Below are 16,978 nucleotides of genomic sequence, written 5' to 3'. Positions count from 1 at the left end.
AAACTGAGGTACCACTGTATAAGAGAACAAGGGAGGCGTTCACGGTGGGTTCTGGCCAGGGCCTCTTTCCTCAACAGCCTCAGAGAGGAGGATGTGGAACCAGGAAGGAAGGAAGGAAGGAAGGAAGGAAGGAAGGAAGGAAGGAAGAAATGAAGGAGACTGAGAGATGAGTTATAGTGTGCCAGGCCTCAGACAGGCTTGGAAGACTGATCAGATACCTTCAGCCCGCACCCCCTCCTCCAACGATCTTGGGTCGATCTTATTTATCTATTGAATTTCTAGCCCACCACTTCCTCCAAGGTGCTCAAGAAGTCATCTACATAGTTTCCCCGCTCCATAACAGCCCTACGAGGTAGGTGCGGCCGAGGCAGTCAGTGGCCCTGGGACACCTGGTGTGGCCAAGTGGGGATTCGACGCCTGGTTTCTCTCAGGTCCTAGTCCAACACTCTTTAACAAAACTGCCCCACACTGGTTCTTGGGAGTGTTTCCACCTCGACTTCTGCCTCAGGTGCACGAGTTCAAGAGATGCAGGTTCAAGAGATGCAGGTGACAAAAACACAAGGCAAAGTGAGGTTTCCCCCCAGGTTGTTTTCACTTTATTAGGTATGACATGAAGAAAAGTGGGGGGGTTTCTTACACCTGCATGCAGCAGAAGGTCAGGTGGGATTGGGTTTTTGTGTTTTTTTAAGTACTGGTGGTAGGTTGGCTGTTAAATAGTTGTAAACTGTTTTTATTTCTCTGTGAAGTCTCATTGCATGCTTGAGAGAATGCAATTGTCAAGAGAAGGAAGGGGGGAGGGGAGGGGTGTGTACCATTCCTGATCTAAGATGTTCATGCTTTATTTACAAAGAACGAAAGCGGACACATTACAAAATGGTCACAAACTGCCAAGAAGTTGAAGGGGTGGAGAGCGGGTGGACATCCGTGAAAATCTGGGAGGGCGGATGGGAGAAATGCAGGTCCTTTCTTGGTTTTTCCCGACAAGAGTCTTCACACCGCGCTGTGCAAAAACCAGACTTTGGAGGAAAAGAAACCACTTGCACAAAGAAGGCGTCTCCAGACGTCATGTGAAATGGAGGAGAAGAGAAACGTTGGCGCCAGAGGGGAAGAGTCCCTGTCTGGGCTTGAAGGCCTTTGCTCTACATCTAACCTTGGCATTAAATGAGACTGGCATCAGCCTTTGGGGGGAAACTTGCAACAGGTACCTCTTGTTGTGTATTTTGGAAAGAGATGACAGGAGCAAAGAGAGAAGAGTGCCACGCTTTGCACTCGCCTCTTCAACACCGTCCCGACTCTCTCCAGGGACACACACACACACACACACCACACACCCCACCCTACAAGAGTGCTTTGGCCTGACAGATGCGCCCTAGAAAAGCAGTAATGCATCTCACACGCCAGGATGGAAGACAAGAGATATTTCTGGTGAGAGGGGTGTGTGTGTAGAACCTCTTACATGTTTGTGAAGCTGGAATGTCGCTTATCATACAAAGTTCTGAGGCACCTCTGCTGCCTCACTTGTTTTGGCTTCTGGCTCCCACCCTCCGACGGCAGGTGAGCCCCAGACGTCTGCCCACATATGGTGGCCCTTGGATCAAAAAACGTTCACGGCCCCAGTCTTCATCCATCTGATGTCCCAACCATCTCATTGCCTTCCCCAGAATTTAAATGTGAAAGAGAAAACATGCTTTCCTAGCATGAATCTTGGTTACATTGGAGGGAGAGCATTGCGATAGGAAGTCCTGTGTGCTAGCAGGTCCCAAAGATACACCAGATCTGGGACTTTGACACCAGCTTATCACAAGGGATCCATTAGCCTAAAGTTCTGCCAGGTGGTCAGATGGCTACCAGCCAGCACAGCTAGGCTGCTGGATGTTTCTTGCTGTCTACACAAGGAACAAAAAAAAAATTCCCAGTAAGTTTTATGAAATCTTAGAAGATTTGTCTAGACAGATGATTAGATAGACAGAGTTGGGGACGGACGGACCCAAAGAGTCATCTAGTCCAACTCGTTGCAACGCCGGAATGGAATGGATAGAGAAATAGAGAAATACTACAAGGTCAAGGTAGGTAAAGAAGTTTGGCTGCACCAGAACTCTGAGGCTGTGTCCTTCTGACAGGCCAACAAGGAAAATCGACACCCTGTTGAAACTCTCATCCAGGACAGGACAGCTGAGACATCTATTCATGAAGGTGCCCTTCAGAAATGTACAACTAAGAGTCTATTGGACAAGGAAGATGAGAGGGAGATTTGCTACTGGAAACCACAGGGAAGAGTGGCCATTGGAGCTCTGCTCTGAAACAGCAGACCACTGTCAAGAACTGGGCAGAGGAGGAATGGCAGAGACCATCTCCCTCAAATCCTGACCTTTCCAGGGAGGACAAAGAGGAAGACAGTATAAATTGACAACAGTGGTTTGCAGGAGGTCACAGCTCAGAGGCAGATGAGGGGGAAATAATGGGAGAGGAGGGGGCAGAACTGGAACGGCCAGTCTTTAGAAAGCATTCCAGACTCTCCATCTCCCAGGACCCGTCAAGCCTTAAAAGTAGGACAGCAAAGAACTTAAAGACAGAGGGCACGGATCAGGGCCCGCAGAAGTGATGAATGAGGAAGTGGGAGAGATTCACTTGGGACAATCCAAGAGGCTGGGTTCTCTTTAGCCTCTCTCTCTGTAATATCAGAATAAAAAAGGACAGTAAGAAACTTTCCCTTGTTTTTATACTTTCCTGGGCAACCAGCCAAAAGCCGCTGACAGCATCCTGACCACCACACAAAAATGGCCCAGGTGCAAACTCGCAGGTGAAGGGTAACGGAACCAGCGCTCCTGAAGGTGAGGCAGGTAGACAAGGAAGCGACCACAGCTCAGCGCCTACTTTTTACATAGAAGGTTTGAAATTGTGCCATGCTGAATCCTTCCTGTCCGTTTCTAGATCAGGGTGGCCAGTGATTTGCATGGACTGAGGTTGTGTTGCACGCCTAAAGTCCCAGGTTCAGGGCTCAGAATTGCCAGGTGGGGCTGAGAATGTCCTCAGCCTGAAACCACAAAGACCTGCTGCCTAAACAAGATAGACCAATGGTCTAATCAATGTTCCTATGTTGTTGGACTCTGTCACGTTCTCTGGTGCTAATGGGGGTCCAGCAACATCAGCAGAGCACCAGGTTTCCAATTCTTGTTCCAGATCAACTTCATCCCATGTGAAAAAGGCTAGTTATCTTCTGACTCTTTCTGATGACACTTGAGGTTGGGGCTGTTTGGTTTTTACACTTTTGGTTTAGCGGGTTTTGCACTTATCTTACTTATGAGGTGGCCAAAATGTGTCAGGAAGATGTCCTCTTCCATTGCTAGATGAACATCGTTTGATGTCCTGCCGTAACTCTCAGCCACAGCTTCCACTAAAGCCCCATGAGGTTCTTGGCAATGCTTTCCAGGAAGCATGGGCCCTTGCGGGAAAAGTTCAAGAGCCCCAGAGAGATGGCCTGAAGAATGGAAGGACATCAGCAAAGATGACCTCAGCCATCCTGAATGAAAAATGCAACCGTGACAAAAAAAACTAAAATGCAACCATCCATGAGAATTTCATCGGAATCTGCCCCCTTCTGATTTTTCTTTCTTTCTCATCAATGGAATTTTTTTTTTTAAGCAGAAGCAATTCTGAAGTTCAACTCCTGGCACCTCCAGAATGAACTCAGAAAGCATCTGATGAGAAGGACTGGATCTGGGATGGAGATCCCAGAAAGCTGCTACCCATTGGACGATCCTGGGCCAGGTAGACCAACGGTCTGAGCTGGTGACGAAAGCAGATCTAGGGGAGCACCGCTGGTTTGGTTGCACTGGGCACAGAGCTTCTGAGACACCATTTCTGTCTGAGAGAAGTGGAGGGGGCGCCATTTTGTCCTTTGTCTTGAGCCAGCTATGGCGGCCCGAAGTCAATATAGGCCATATCATCTAATCAAAGCATTGTGATGCCACTCTGAACAGTTGTGGCTTCCGCTAAAGAGTTCTGGGAGCTGTAGTTAAGGGGGCTGAGATTGCGAGCAGACCCCCTATTCCCCTCCCACAGCTACAATTGCCATAGCTTCCTGGGAAGAGGAATTAAGCCACTCTGGATATTGTAGCTCTGCAAGGGGAATAAGGTCTGCCTAACAACTCTCAACACCCTTCACAAACAACAACCCCCAGAATTCATTGGGGGAAGCCATGACTGTTTAAAGGGGCATTGTAGTACTTTAAATGATTGTGAATGTGGCTACTACAGCATGGCCCCAGATAACACCTAACCAATGCTTTTGTGATATGGGGGTTTTTTGTTTTCAAGTTTCAACACAGGTATAAGACCTAAGAAGTATGAAAATGTTGTATATCCATACAGATGCATGCCGGGCCTGAAGCCACAGCGAACATGACCTGGGAGATTTCAGGTGGGCATTTTGACGGTGCCGCCACCAACAAGTCCAAGCTAAAGGAGAGGGCTTTGGGGAGAACTAGCTCAACCAGCAAGGAAACCTCTCGAGTGGCAGATGTGACCTGTGGCTGTGACCTCCATGGCGCTGCCCCCATTTCGCCGAAGCTTCTGGGTCAAGCTTGCTCTTTGCTGTGCACAAGAAGGGCGCTTGGCATGTGATGTTCTGCACAAAAATTGCAAATGCACCATCGTGCCAAGCTGCCTCTACCTCTGAACGTCTGAACCTTAGATTCTGGGTGTGCTCCAAAAACAGTAGGGCATGGTCAATGGGAAACACCTCCTGGAACTTCCATGTATCATTGGACTCCAGATCCCATCATCCCTGACCATGGGGCCACGCTGGCTTCTAGGGCTCATGGGAGTTGGACAACACCTGGAGGGCACCAGAGCAGTAACAGCTATCCTAGACAGGCAGCTGTCCTAGACAGGCCCCATTAACATGAACAGGACTTTGTCCAACAGCACCACACAGTGGGTGGGAGCAGAAGCACAGCATAATTTCTCTTTTTTAACTGGCCATTCAGCCCACGTAGTTGCCAAACCAGCAAGGACGAAGGTGGTTCTTAAAAGTGTCCGAGATGGCACCAAGCGACGCTGAGAAATGAATCTTGGCGGAATTACGTCTATGGCGGGTCGCAGAAAAAGGCGAGAGACCAAAGTGAGGCTAAGAGTCGGAAGCCCAAGCTTTCTACAGCGCAGGCGTTGGGTTTCCAAAAGACTTGCGCTATCTGGCTGGTTTGGTCTGGTTTCGTTTCAGCCGCCCCACATGCTCGGAGCAGCCGGATCAAAAAACCGTAGCCGTGCATTTTCCCATGAGCGATGCACAGAGTAGTTCAGGTGTGCAAAGAGGAGGTAAATGAGCGCAACCTTCCACATGCCCAGGTGGAGACTGGAGGAAGGTGGGCAAGGAGGTCAATTCAAGGGCACTTAAGAGTACAAAGAGCTTTTCAACAGGTCAGGGAGAAGCACGGCGAGGTCGGGTCAGGTCAGGTGGGTGGGTGTCATTTAGCTGTCAGGATAAGCAGAGGCCAAACGTAAAATATTTCCAGTGCTGGGCTATTGCTTGAAAAAGTCTATACATCAATGCACCCACGGCAGGAGAAGGTGGCGGTGGCAGGAATGGGTCACGATACAAAACATAAAAGAGAACCGTTATCCTTGGCGTGGAGAATAGAGGAGAAGAAGGAGAGAAGTTGCTTCCCAGAAGGAGGTAGACAAAGAAAGGGAAGGAAGAGAGAGAGAGAGACGAAGGGAGGAGGAGCTGCTCCCTGAAGGAGGCAGGAGACGATGGAGAAGAAGAAGGAAAACAAGAAGAGAAGGGAGGTGATTAAGGAGGAGGGAAGCCTCTCTTGCGAAAGAGGCAGGAGACGAGAGGGGAATCTTTTCCCCAGGAGTGAAAGAAAGACGTCTGGGAATCTACAAGGAGTTGGGTGGAGGAGGGTTCAGGTACGGTGGGGTGGGGGGCGGTTTCTCCTAATCGCTGGCCACGTGGTTCTCGTTCTGTAAGGCGTGCCAGCGCTCTATCTTCTTGTCCTTGTTCTTCAGACACTCATACCAGTGTTTCAAGCGCTCGCCTTTGGCTGTGATGCCCAGCTGGCACCCACCTGCAAGAGACGGAAAGGCAGCTGCAGAGAGAGGCATTCCGTGCATCATAAGGTACCCCTGCCCGTACGGGCCAGTCGTGTCCGACTCTAGGGTTGTGCGCCCATCTCACTTAAGAGGCCGGGGGCCAGCGCTGTCCGGAGACACTTCCGGGTCACGTGGCCAGCGTGACGAAGCTGCTCTGGCGAGCCGGCACCAGCGCAGCACACGGAAACGCCGTTTACCTTCCCGCTATAAAGCGGAAACTATTTATCTACTTGCACTTAGGGGTTCTTTCGAACTGCTAGGTGGGCAGGAGCTGGGACTGAAAGATGGGAGCTCACCCCGCCGCGGGGATTCGAACCGCCGACCATGCGATCGGCAAGTCCTAGGCGCTGAGGTTTTAACCACAGCGCCACCCGTGTCCCTCCGTGCATCATGGCAGGCCTCAAACCGGGACCCCACTTCCAGGTTATCTTTTTTTTTTCTTAAATCTGACAGTTCGCATCTCATTCAACCAAAACTCAACAGTTGCCCTGGGAAACCTGGCTGCTGAGATGACCCCCTGCAATGCCCACGGTCCCATCAAATATCCTGCGCCACCTCCCCTAACCGGGTCCCCCCCCCAGGGGCTTTGGACTGCAACTCCCATCAGTCCCCAGCCAGCAAGGGCTCAGTGGGGTTGCTGGGAGTTGTAGTCCAAAAGCACCATTAGGCGGAGGAGGACCAGGAAGACCTTGCACTGCAAAGCACCTCTTGAGATTGGTCTCAACTAGGGCCAGGGCCTTTTCAGTACTGGCCCCGACTTGGTGGAATGCTCTGTCACAAGAGACTAGGGCCCTGCGGGACTTGACATCTTTCCGCAGGGCCTGCAAGACAGAGCTGTTCCGCCTGGCCTTTGCTTTGGACTCAGTCTGACCCTTATGTTTCCCTCCCCTTATGGTTTTGATTTATGGGCTGCTATTAAAACGAGGCTGCATTTTAAATTATATTTTACACTGTATTTTAAATCGGTTCCCCCCACCCCTGCTGCCATTATGTTTTTATTGTAATTTTACTGGTGTTAACCACCCTGAGTCCGGCTCTGGCCAGGGAGGACGGGATATAAATAAAAAATTATTACCGTATTTTTCGCTCTATAGGACGCACTTTCTCCCCTCCAAAAATTAAGGGGAAATGTGTGTGCGTCCTATGGAGCAAATGCAGGCTCCCTGGCTTCAGCGATAGCAACGTGAAGCCTCCGAAGCCTGCGCTCCGGAGGCTTCGCGTTGCTTTCTCTGAAGCCAGGAGAGTCTGGTCTTTGAGGCTGGTGGTGGGGGAAAGCAGTGCTTCTCCCCACCGCCAGCCCCACAAGCTCGGTCGAAAAGCCCGCAGGAGCCGCATGCCCTTTAAAGGGTGAGCAGCTCCTGTGGGCTTTTGCGGGAGATGGGGGAATTCCCCCACCTCCTGCAAAAGCACGCAAAAGCCGTGCGCTATTTAAAGGCTGCGCGGCGTCTGCGGGCTTTTCTACGAGGTGGGGGAATTCCCCCACCTCCAAAAAAGCCCGCAGGAGCTGCGCAGACTTTAAAGAGCGCGCCACTCTTGGGGGCTTTTCCCCAAGGAGGGAGAAGGGACTGACTGGCCGAGTCAATCCCTTCTCCCTCCTGTGGGCTTTTGCGGGAGATGGGGGAATTCCCCAACCTCCCGCAATAGCAGGGAGAAGGTCTGGGAGCAGTGCACAGGCTGCGTGCAGCCTGTCCGCTGCTCCCAGCCTGGGGGGGGGGGTTATATTTTTTTCCTTGATTTCCCCCTCTGAAAACTAGGTGCGCCCTATGGTCAGGTGCGCCCTATAGAGCAAAAAATACGGTATTTTTTTTTTTTTTTATTATTATTATTATTATTATTATTGAGAAAGAAACCTGATTAACAACGAATTCCTGGATATCCTAAGAACCTAAAATTCATTTTTTTTACACACCCACACACGACACCGTGGTTTAAAAAAAACCTAATTAAGCAAGCCTGTTGTTTCTGATAGCACTCACCAATATAGTCATTGGATTTTCCAATGTCGTAGTCCCAAACCGATATGTCGAGCTGCTTCTTAGCTAGGTCGCTGTGTTTGATATCGTAGAAAAACTCCTGCCAAAAAGATAACACTCTCCGTCAGGGATCAAGTGGTGGGGCTTTGGGGAGGGGGCAGACAAGGCCTTCGTCCGCTAGCCCCCCCCCCCTTGCTCAAAGCAGGCTTCTGTCGATAACCAGGAAGTCAAACTTCATTCAGACAAAGTGAGGAGGGGGTTCAGTCCTAGGGACGGATGGAACTGAGCATAGATGGGTTGAGGTGAAGCCAGCCCAGCATTCACTATCTACAATATATACACCACAAACTCATCTCTGCTTCATCACTGCCCATTTCTGGGGATGCCTCTAATGTATTGCCTTCCTGACCACTGGCTATGTTGACTAGGGCTGATGGAAGCTAGAATCCTATCTGCAGCCCGGACTTTGGTGGCAAAGGGGTGGAAGAAAGAAGGAAGCCCCAACAATAACGGACTGGCATAATAAACTACAAGAATTTGCTGAAATGGCGCAGTTGACAAATAGCCTGAGAGGCAATTCAAAACAAAAATTTATGGGGAAATGGGATAGATATAAGATATACGTTCAAAAATATAGTAAAGGTTCGCTATCAATGCTAGCGTTCGATTGACGTTGGAGAGAAACGTTGAGTTGAGAAACAACATTAAGGGTACCTATTGATATAGGAATGTATTAGATAAAATGTAAAGAAATATACAATAATAAGAGTACATTCATTTGTAAAAAAAGAATATACAACGAGATTGACAGGAAATCTGTAGTGCTGGTACAAATATTATTTTGAAATGGCTTTTTTTCTTTCTTTAGGTACATAAATTTGGTATATAAACTTTGTATACACATTGGAAATTATATTATAATATGCCCTGTAATGTAATATGATAATGTATATATATGTGACATAAGAACGTTAATAATAATAATAATAAAAAGGAATCCTATCTGGGCCTTTTCGGTGGTGGCTCCTGGCTGTGCAATGCCTTCCCGAGTGAGGTGCACTGGTACCTCCCTCTTTATTGGCTTTCAGGAGGAATCTGACAACATTCCTGTTTTCACCCAGGCGTTTGGTGGCTGAAAAAGTACTGGATGGAAGAATGTTTTTGAACTTTGCAGAAACTGATTTTAGACGTTTTTAACGGTGTTTTTAGAATGTGTTAAACTGTTTGCTTTGTTTGTTTGTTTTTTTAATGGTACATCTGTTTGTCACCCGACTCCTTGGGGAGGAAGAGCGGGAGGTTAATACAGCACATAAATAATAATAATGATGAATAAATAATCTGGAGCGCATCAGGCTGGGGAAAGCCGGCATGTGTGGCAAGCATCCACTTCACATGGAATGTAAGAAGAGGCCTTAGAATCATAGCGTAGTGGAGTTGGAAGGGACCACAAGGATCATCTAGTCCAACCCCCTGAAACACAGGAATCTTAGCCTTGCCTCACCTCATTAAACTCCGGGTTCAACGTCTTCTTTTTAATCTGCGTCTTCTGTTTCGCTTTCTTCCCCATGTCCGGCTTTAAGCATCTGGAAAGAAGAAGATGTGAGCGTTTTTCTCCAGAACTTGGAGGATTGTGAAAGACAGCTAAAAAACTAAAAGGGGCAAGCGTCAGTCCATGCTGAAGGAAAAAAGGTCTCTCTTCTGACCAAGTTTTTGGAATGTAACGGTGGTGCACAATCGTGGAAAGAGAGAGCAGGGAGGTGGTTTGCTGAACTGTCAAGCTACCGTATTTTTCGCTCCATAAGACACACTTTTTCCCTTCTAAAAAGTAAGGGAAAATGTGTGTGCGTCTTATGGAGCGAATGCAGGCTGCGTGGCTAAGCCAGAAGCCAGAACAGGGAGAGGGAGCGCTGCGCAGTGCTCCGTCTCACTGTTCTAGCTTCGGGGTTAGCGGTGCAAAGCCTCCGCAGGGCAGCGGGGTGCCTTCATCCTGCTGCCCTCCGGAGGATTCACAGGCTGTCCCAGAAGCCTCCGCAGGGCACGGGGATGAAGGCTCCCCATGCCCTGCGGAGGCTTTGCGCAAAGCTAGACCAGCTATCCCAGCGGCTATCCCAGAAGCCAGAACAGCAACAGCCTATCCCAGAAGCCAGATCCCTCTTGCTGTTCTGGCTTCTGGGATTCAGAATTTTTCCCCCTTATTTCCTCCCCCCCAAACTAGGTGCGCCCTATCACCTGGTGCGTCCTATAGAGCGAAAAATACGGTAATTCTTTTTGGGGGGGAATATGAATAGAAAAACAGATTATCCCAGAGGTGAGGGATCTGTGACTCTCCACAGGTGACAAAGATGTTGGGCCACCGCTCCCACCATAGAAGGAGCAGCTGCTAGGCATGTAGAAGGTTCAACACTCCTGCCTGAAACCCTGAAGAGCTGCTGTCGTTCAGTGTAGACAATACTGAGCTCATGCTGCTGCTTCCCCTCTGCTACTCCTCCTCCTTCTGGCTCCATCTCCTCCCAACAGGGATGGGGCAGAAAGTTGGTCCAGTCTGCCTTTTAACCAACCCCATTCACAGTTCCCAAAGCAATATGCAAACCAGAACACAGCCAAGCCCAAAAATGTGCACTTTCCCATATTTTGTGAGGCATCCCTCCAGCCAAAACAAATAAATGAATGTTTGCAAACATGGGTATTTAGAGGAAAGCGTGCATATAAATGCATATAAATTGGGGGGGGACCCAACGTTACTGTGCATTCTGCTTGGAGAAATTCAGCTTTTCCTATTCTAAAAAGTCCCAAACACTGAAGCCTTTCTTCGTAGGGGAGCCACACCCTTGCCTGCCACTTCCGTCCTGGAAACATGGGGTTGGATAGCAATATTTGCCAAGAGTTGCATTATCTCATGCTGGTGCCAGCTGAACTGGACGATTTGGTAAAGCGGCGAGATTTAGTAGGAATAGGGAAGGTCCTGTGAGATTACATGGCAAAGCACCGAAATCTCGGGGAAAGAGGCACACTTTTCCTGAGCACTCTCAGAATTGCAAGCGACTAAGTAATTGACAGGGATCCGGGTGGCACTGTGGGTTATACCACGGAGCCTAGGACTTGCCGATCAGAAGGTCAGCGGTTCGAATCCCCGCGACAGGGTGAGCTCCCGTCGCTCAGTCCCTGCTCCTGCCAACCTAGCAGTTCGAGAGCACGTCAAAACGCAAGTAGATAAATAGGTACCGCTCCGGCGGGAAGGTAAACGGCGTTTCCGTGCGCCCCCAGAAGCAGCTTAGTCATGCTGGGCACATGACCAGGAAGCTGTACACCGGCTCCCTTGGCCAATAAAGCGAGATGAGCGCCGCAACCCCAGAGTCAGCCGCAATTGGACCTAATGGTCAGGGGTCCCTTTACCCTTTACCTTTACTAAGTAATTGACAGGGACTGGCACTGTGGGTTAAACCACAGAATAATAATAATAATAATAATAATAATAATAATAATAATAATAAATTTTATTTATATCCCGCCCTCCCCAGCCGAAGCTGGGCTCAGGGCGGCTAACAACAATCAAAATAATCCAACATTCTAAAAACATTCATTATAAAATTAATTAAAATCAAATTAAAATCAAATTGATGGCAACCATTAAGCAAAATTCTGTGCAGATTGCCAGAGGAGGGGGTCAGGCTGCGCCCTGACCAAAGGCCTGGTGGAACAGCTCTGTCTTGCAGGCCCTGCGGAAAGATGTCAGGTCCCGCAGGGCCCTAGTCACTTGTGACAGAGCGTTCCACCAGATCGGGGCCACGGCCGAAAAAGCCCTGGCTCTAGACAGAGTCTAGGACTTGCCGATCAGAAGGTCAGCGGTTCGAATCCCTGCGACGGGGTGAGCTCCCATTGCTTGGTCCCTGCTCCTGCCAACCTAGCAGTTTGAAAGCACATCAAAACGCAAGTAGATAAATAGGTACCGCTCCGGCGGGAAGGTAAACGGCATTTCCATGCGCTGCTCTGGTTCGCCATGTGGCTGGCCACATGACCCAGAAGCTGTACGCCGGCTCCCTCGGCCAGTAAAGTGAGATGAGCGCCGCAACCTAATGGTCAGGGGTCCCTTTACCTAAGTAAATGACAAAGCCGGCCGCCAACAAAACCCAGGAGTTTGTGCCCAGGACGTACATTTTCACAAAAGGGTCAGAGTAGCCGTTGGCGTCCATGGCCGCTAAATGGACGCAACGCACGATGCCGACGACGAGGCCTCCTTTCGGAGTGCTGTACATGAGGGACACCAGGATTTTGCCCCGTTCCTCCACGTCGCCCGCTTGGCCCATCTGTGGGGGAGAAAGAGAGAGTCTGTATTTTGGGATATAGTCACAGAATCATAGAATTGTAGAGTTGTATGGTCATCGTCCGAAGCCCCTGCAATGCAGAAATCACCGCTAAACCATCCCTGACTGGAGGCTTGCCTATGTCAGTCTGCATTTCTTAGTGCAGAAAGTATTGATCTGATGTGCAGAGATCTTTCCTATTCTGGTTACTTCAAGAGGGTTCTGGAAGCTTCTGGAAGTTTCTCTGTGTGAAACAAACAAGCAGAAGCTTCATGATGTTTGGGTTATTGCTTCAGAGAAGCTGAGTACAGCTGGTTTAAACTGGTTCTCTTATCTCTTTCTGTCAAGGTGATACTGGCTATAAAAGTATGGCCAGATGGAGCCTGGGTTTCGCTTTCTCTTTCTATCTCTTTTCCTTCTGGTGTGGTATTCTGTGGTACCTCGGGTTACAGAGTGGGTTACAGTGGTACCTCGGGTTACAGACGCTTCAGGTTACAGACTCCACTAACCCAAAAATAGTACCTCAGGTTAAGAACTTTGCTTCAGGATGAGAACAGAAATTGCACAGTGGCGGCGCGGTGGCAGCGGGAGGTCCCATTAGCTAAAGTGGTACCTCAGGTTAAGAACAGTTTCAGGTTAAGAACGGACCTCCGGAACGAATTAAGTTCTTAACCCGAGGTACCACTGTATAGTGTTAAGGTTTAGACGTCTTATAAGTTATTCTAAGTTTTAAGTTGCCTGCTGCAACTGGATTTCTTATAATACAGTGCCAGTCCTGAATGTATTGGATTTGTGACCCTTATGCTCATTTGCCTTCAGTTGCAATAAAGCTCTGCCGGATGAAATATTAATTGCCTCAGGTCTATTCTTTGGGAATGCTGAAACGTTTTTTAAGTTGTTACTCTGCTAACTATACAGTGGACGCTCGGGTTGCGAACGTGATCCGTGCGGGATGCGTGTTCGCAACCCACAGCGGCACATCTGCGCACGTGTGGGTTGCAATTTGGCACGTTGCGCATGCGCAAAGCACGATTTAGCGCTTTTGCGCATGTGCGGCTGCCGAAACCTAGAAGTAACCCGTTCCAGTACTTCCGGGTTTCGGCGGTCCGCAACCCGAAAAAACACAACCTGAAGCGTCTGTGTCAGGGAACTGACATCGGAGCGCAGAGCGGAGGTAGGTCTCTCCGATGATGCAGGAGAAGGGACCAGCAGGGAGAGGGAGAATACTTCCATTGGGGAAGGAAATAAGCGTGACACCAGGAAAGAAGGGGAGGAAGGAGGGTCTTCGGAGAGAGGGCTCCAAGACCCTTCCACAGGGTCCAGCGGGGAGAGCCCAGGACCTCCGCTGGCCACGCCCACTCTGCGCAGGAGACTTCCGCGCAGAGAGGCGAGGAGACTTGGCGTCAAACAGCTTTTATGTTGGAAGAAGTTTAGGGAACGCCCACTGACGGATTCTGCCAGTGACTGAGACAGTCGTCTTGTAAGGGCTGTCAAATCAGGGAAAGGTTTAGCTACCCCAACAGCTGGGAGCAGTTTGGGATTTACCCACAAGCAACCCCAATTCTCATTACAGTCTGTAACCCAAGGTATGACTGTACATTGGAATCTGCTCTGGATCAATATTGAGTAGAATTTCCATAGCAATATAACCTCTGCTGAAAAACGTCCAAGGGAGTCCTGTTCTGCTGTGGAACAGTTTTTCCAGGTACTTTAGGTGAAATCTTCTTTCTTGTAATTTGAATCCTTTGGTTCAGGTCCTCCCCTCTGGAGAAACTCCAAACCAGCGCTCTGACCTTGTTGGAATCTGCCCTTGAACTGGATGGGGGAGAGGCAGCTGTAGAAACCTCTAACTCAGCGGTTCTCAACCTGTGGGTCCCCAGATGTTGTTGGACTACAACTCCCATCCTCCCTGACCACTGGTCATGCTGGCTAGGAATGATGGGAGTTGTAGTCCAACAACATCTGGGGACCCACAGGTTGAGAAACACTGCTCTGACTTCAAGCCCCACCCCCCACTTGCATGCGGCCCCTGGAAGGCTGCCTTTTTGGCAATGTGGCCCTTGGGTTGAAAAAAAATGGTGTAGACCATCTAGAAAGATATCAATACGGATTGTGTATTTGCAGAAATGAGAGCATTAATTTGCAATTGGGGGGGGGTTGCCGGTTATTTTTATTGATTTTCCAAATTCTTGCCAAATTACTTCAATTTAATACAATTTCCAACTAATCTGCAACGGTGCAAATCTTCTAGGAAGTTTTTTTTTCCCCTGATGGATTTCAATATGAATTGTGGTATATTTAAATCTATTTAATAAAATGATGGTTTTTTATATCTAAAAATTGGTATTTTTTTTTTAAAAAAAATTATGCATAGGGAAACACATTGTCTGCCTGGGTGGCCAAATTCAGTTCTCCCTTCAGTCCAAAGAAGCTTGGGTTGCCTTCACATTGTCATGTTAATCAGATCTACTCTATAAACTACCAGATCTAACCTGACGTAATATTTCTGGGTTAGCGGAGTCTGTAACCTGAAGCGTATGTAACCTGAAGCGTATGTAACCCAAGGTACCACTGTATTCAGGTTGTCATTTGAGTGCTGCGGTCATCAAGTGACGGTCTCAGAAGCGGGTTTAGGGGGCGGGGGTGCCAAATTTGCTGAAATTTGAGGCCCCAAGATCTGCCACTGATGGCCCGAAAAGAACAAAACCAACCCTTGGGTTTTCAAAGAGTAACTCAGAAAATGCGGTGAAATGTTAAGTGTGACCACATGAGGGCACCTTGTGCAAAAAAAACATCCTAGGGCAAAGGTAGGCAACCTAAGGCCCGGGGGCCGGATGCGGCCCAATCACCTTCTCAGTCTGGCCCGCAGACAGTCTGGGAATCAGCGTGTTTTTACATGAGTAGAATGTGTCATTTTATTTAAAATGCATCTCTGGGTTATTTGTGGGGCATAGGAATTCGTTGATTTTATATATATATATATATATATATATATATATATATATATATAGTCCGGCCCCCCACATGGTCTGAGGGACGATGGACTGGCCCACACCTGAAAAAGGCTGCTGACCCCTGTTCTAGGGGGAGTGGGATTTGCTCAGCAAAATTGCCCAGCTACCCTCCTGGCACCGAGCTAGTTGGTTTCTGTCCTACTGACCCAGGCTTTCCTCTCCAGATTAAGAGAGTCCTGGATCTCTCCCCCTAAGCTTCACATTTTGCAAAGCCAGCCCACAATCCTCCAAAAAGCGAGGAAACAGGAAAGAGACTAACAGCACTGCAGTCGGGAATTACTAACTGGGAAGACTAAACTAATTCATTCTTCCCCGCCCCATGGATTTCCGAATGTTACATCTTCCAAAGACCAGTTTAGAACTGGACAGGCACCGTTAAAGCATTTTGGACTGCCGTCTTTTAGGAAGGAAATAGAAAAAAGACAGTCATGGAACTGAGAAATTGCACAAAACAAATGAAATACCGTGAATTTCCCTGAAACGAGAAGTAACAGTCTTTAACAGTCTTCAACATCAGCAGTAACATCTAGACCATGGGTGTCAAACACAAGGCCCGCCAGACCTCGTCATGTGGCCCGTGTAGCCGCCGCCGGCCGCCAGCCTTCACCTTTTATTCTCGCTTTTTTTTTTTTTTGACACAAGAAAGCCGCCTCTTCAGCGCATGCGCGGCAGCCTACAAGCCAGAGAACGTCTGCCCTCTAGCGGCGCCGGCCGTTCTACACAGGAAACCTCCACTTGTTTTTATATTGAGCGCATATTGAGTCCTATAGATACAACTGGCCCTTTGAGGGTGACCAAACTGCTGATGCGGCCCCCGATGAATTTGAGTTTGACACCCCTGATCTAGACCATGGGAGCATTTCAGCCCTGTTCTTGAGTTTGTTCAAAATCTAAAACAGCTTTATCTTGTATTCCTTTCTTTGAATTTGTGCCATCTAGGGTTTTAAACCTTTTTGTAAAAGCAGCACTAGAATTTTCACAGTTGAGTCCTCAACCCTTTATTATTGTGCTTTGCTTTCTTCAAGTTGGGCTTTGTTTAAAACTTGCTATTTAGATTTTCAAACCCTTTTTGTAAATTCAGTATTAGAAACTGTACTTTTGAGTCCTCAATCCTTTATTACTGCGCTTTGCTCTACCTAGGATTATAATATGTCAGAATTTTTGGGGTTCTACCGTTGTTTGAATTTTGGTCATTTAAAGTTTATGGTTTTTCTATTTCCTTCTGAGGAAACTGAATAGTTCACTGAAACAAGGTTTGTAGCCGGCATCCCGTTAAGGCTTTGTTCTATTTTAGGTTTTTCTAAATATTTTTCCTTAAGCTTTTTGATTTTATTATTTAGTTGATTTCCACAAGATATTATTTCTAGTCGATTACTTCTCGTTTCAGGGATTTTCATGGTATTTCATTTGTTTTGTGTCTTTTAGGAAGGAAGATCACAAAACAGTCTGTTCAATGCACTCCACAACTGGCCTTAAGAATTAACAGAAGGACCTTCTCCACAAATAACAGATCACCTTTCTACTGGTTGCAGGTCATCTGCTGATTGCTCCAAATCTGAAAGGTTTGGATAATTTGCAGTTGTCTGCTTGGAGATGA

The 16,978-nt window shown here is 48.2% G+C and overlaps 1 protein-coding gene across 6 annotated transcripts in view; it reads right to left on the bottom strand.

Annotated features, from left to right (window-relative positions):
* Positions 1-568: 568 nt before the first annotated feature.
* The window catches only part of RPH3A (rabphilin 3A), a 123,537-nt gene continuing 107,127 nt past the window's right edge, over positions 569-16,978 (bottom strand). For all 6 annotated transcript variants that reach the window (XM_083629418.1, XM_083629421.1, XM_083629420.1 and 3 more), the window contains 4 exons: positions 12,219-12,370; positions 9,568-9,649; positions 8,070-8,166; positions 569-6,068 (listed from right to left, as the gene is read on the bottom strand). In XM_083629418.1, coding sequence (XP_083485544.1) covers positions 5,938-6,068; positions 8,070-8,166; positions 9,568-9,649; positions 12,219-12,370 — 462 coding nt within the window. In that variant the 3' untranslated portion in view covers positions 569-5,937. The remainder of the gene's footprint in view (positions 6,069-8,069; positions 8,167-9,567; positions 9,650-12,218; positions 12,371-16,978) is intronic.

Source organism: Podarcis filfolensis (assembly GCF_964270895.1).
Source record: "Podarcis filfolensis genome assembly, chromosome: 8".
Lineage (NCBI taxonomy): Eukaryota > Metazoa > Chordata > Lepidosauria > Squamata > Lacertidae > Podarcis > Podarcis filfolensis.
Note: the sequence above shows the minus strand (reverse complement) of the source record. Positions and strands in the feature narration are given on the sequence as shown.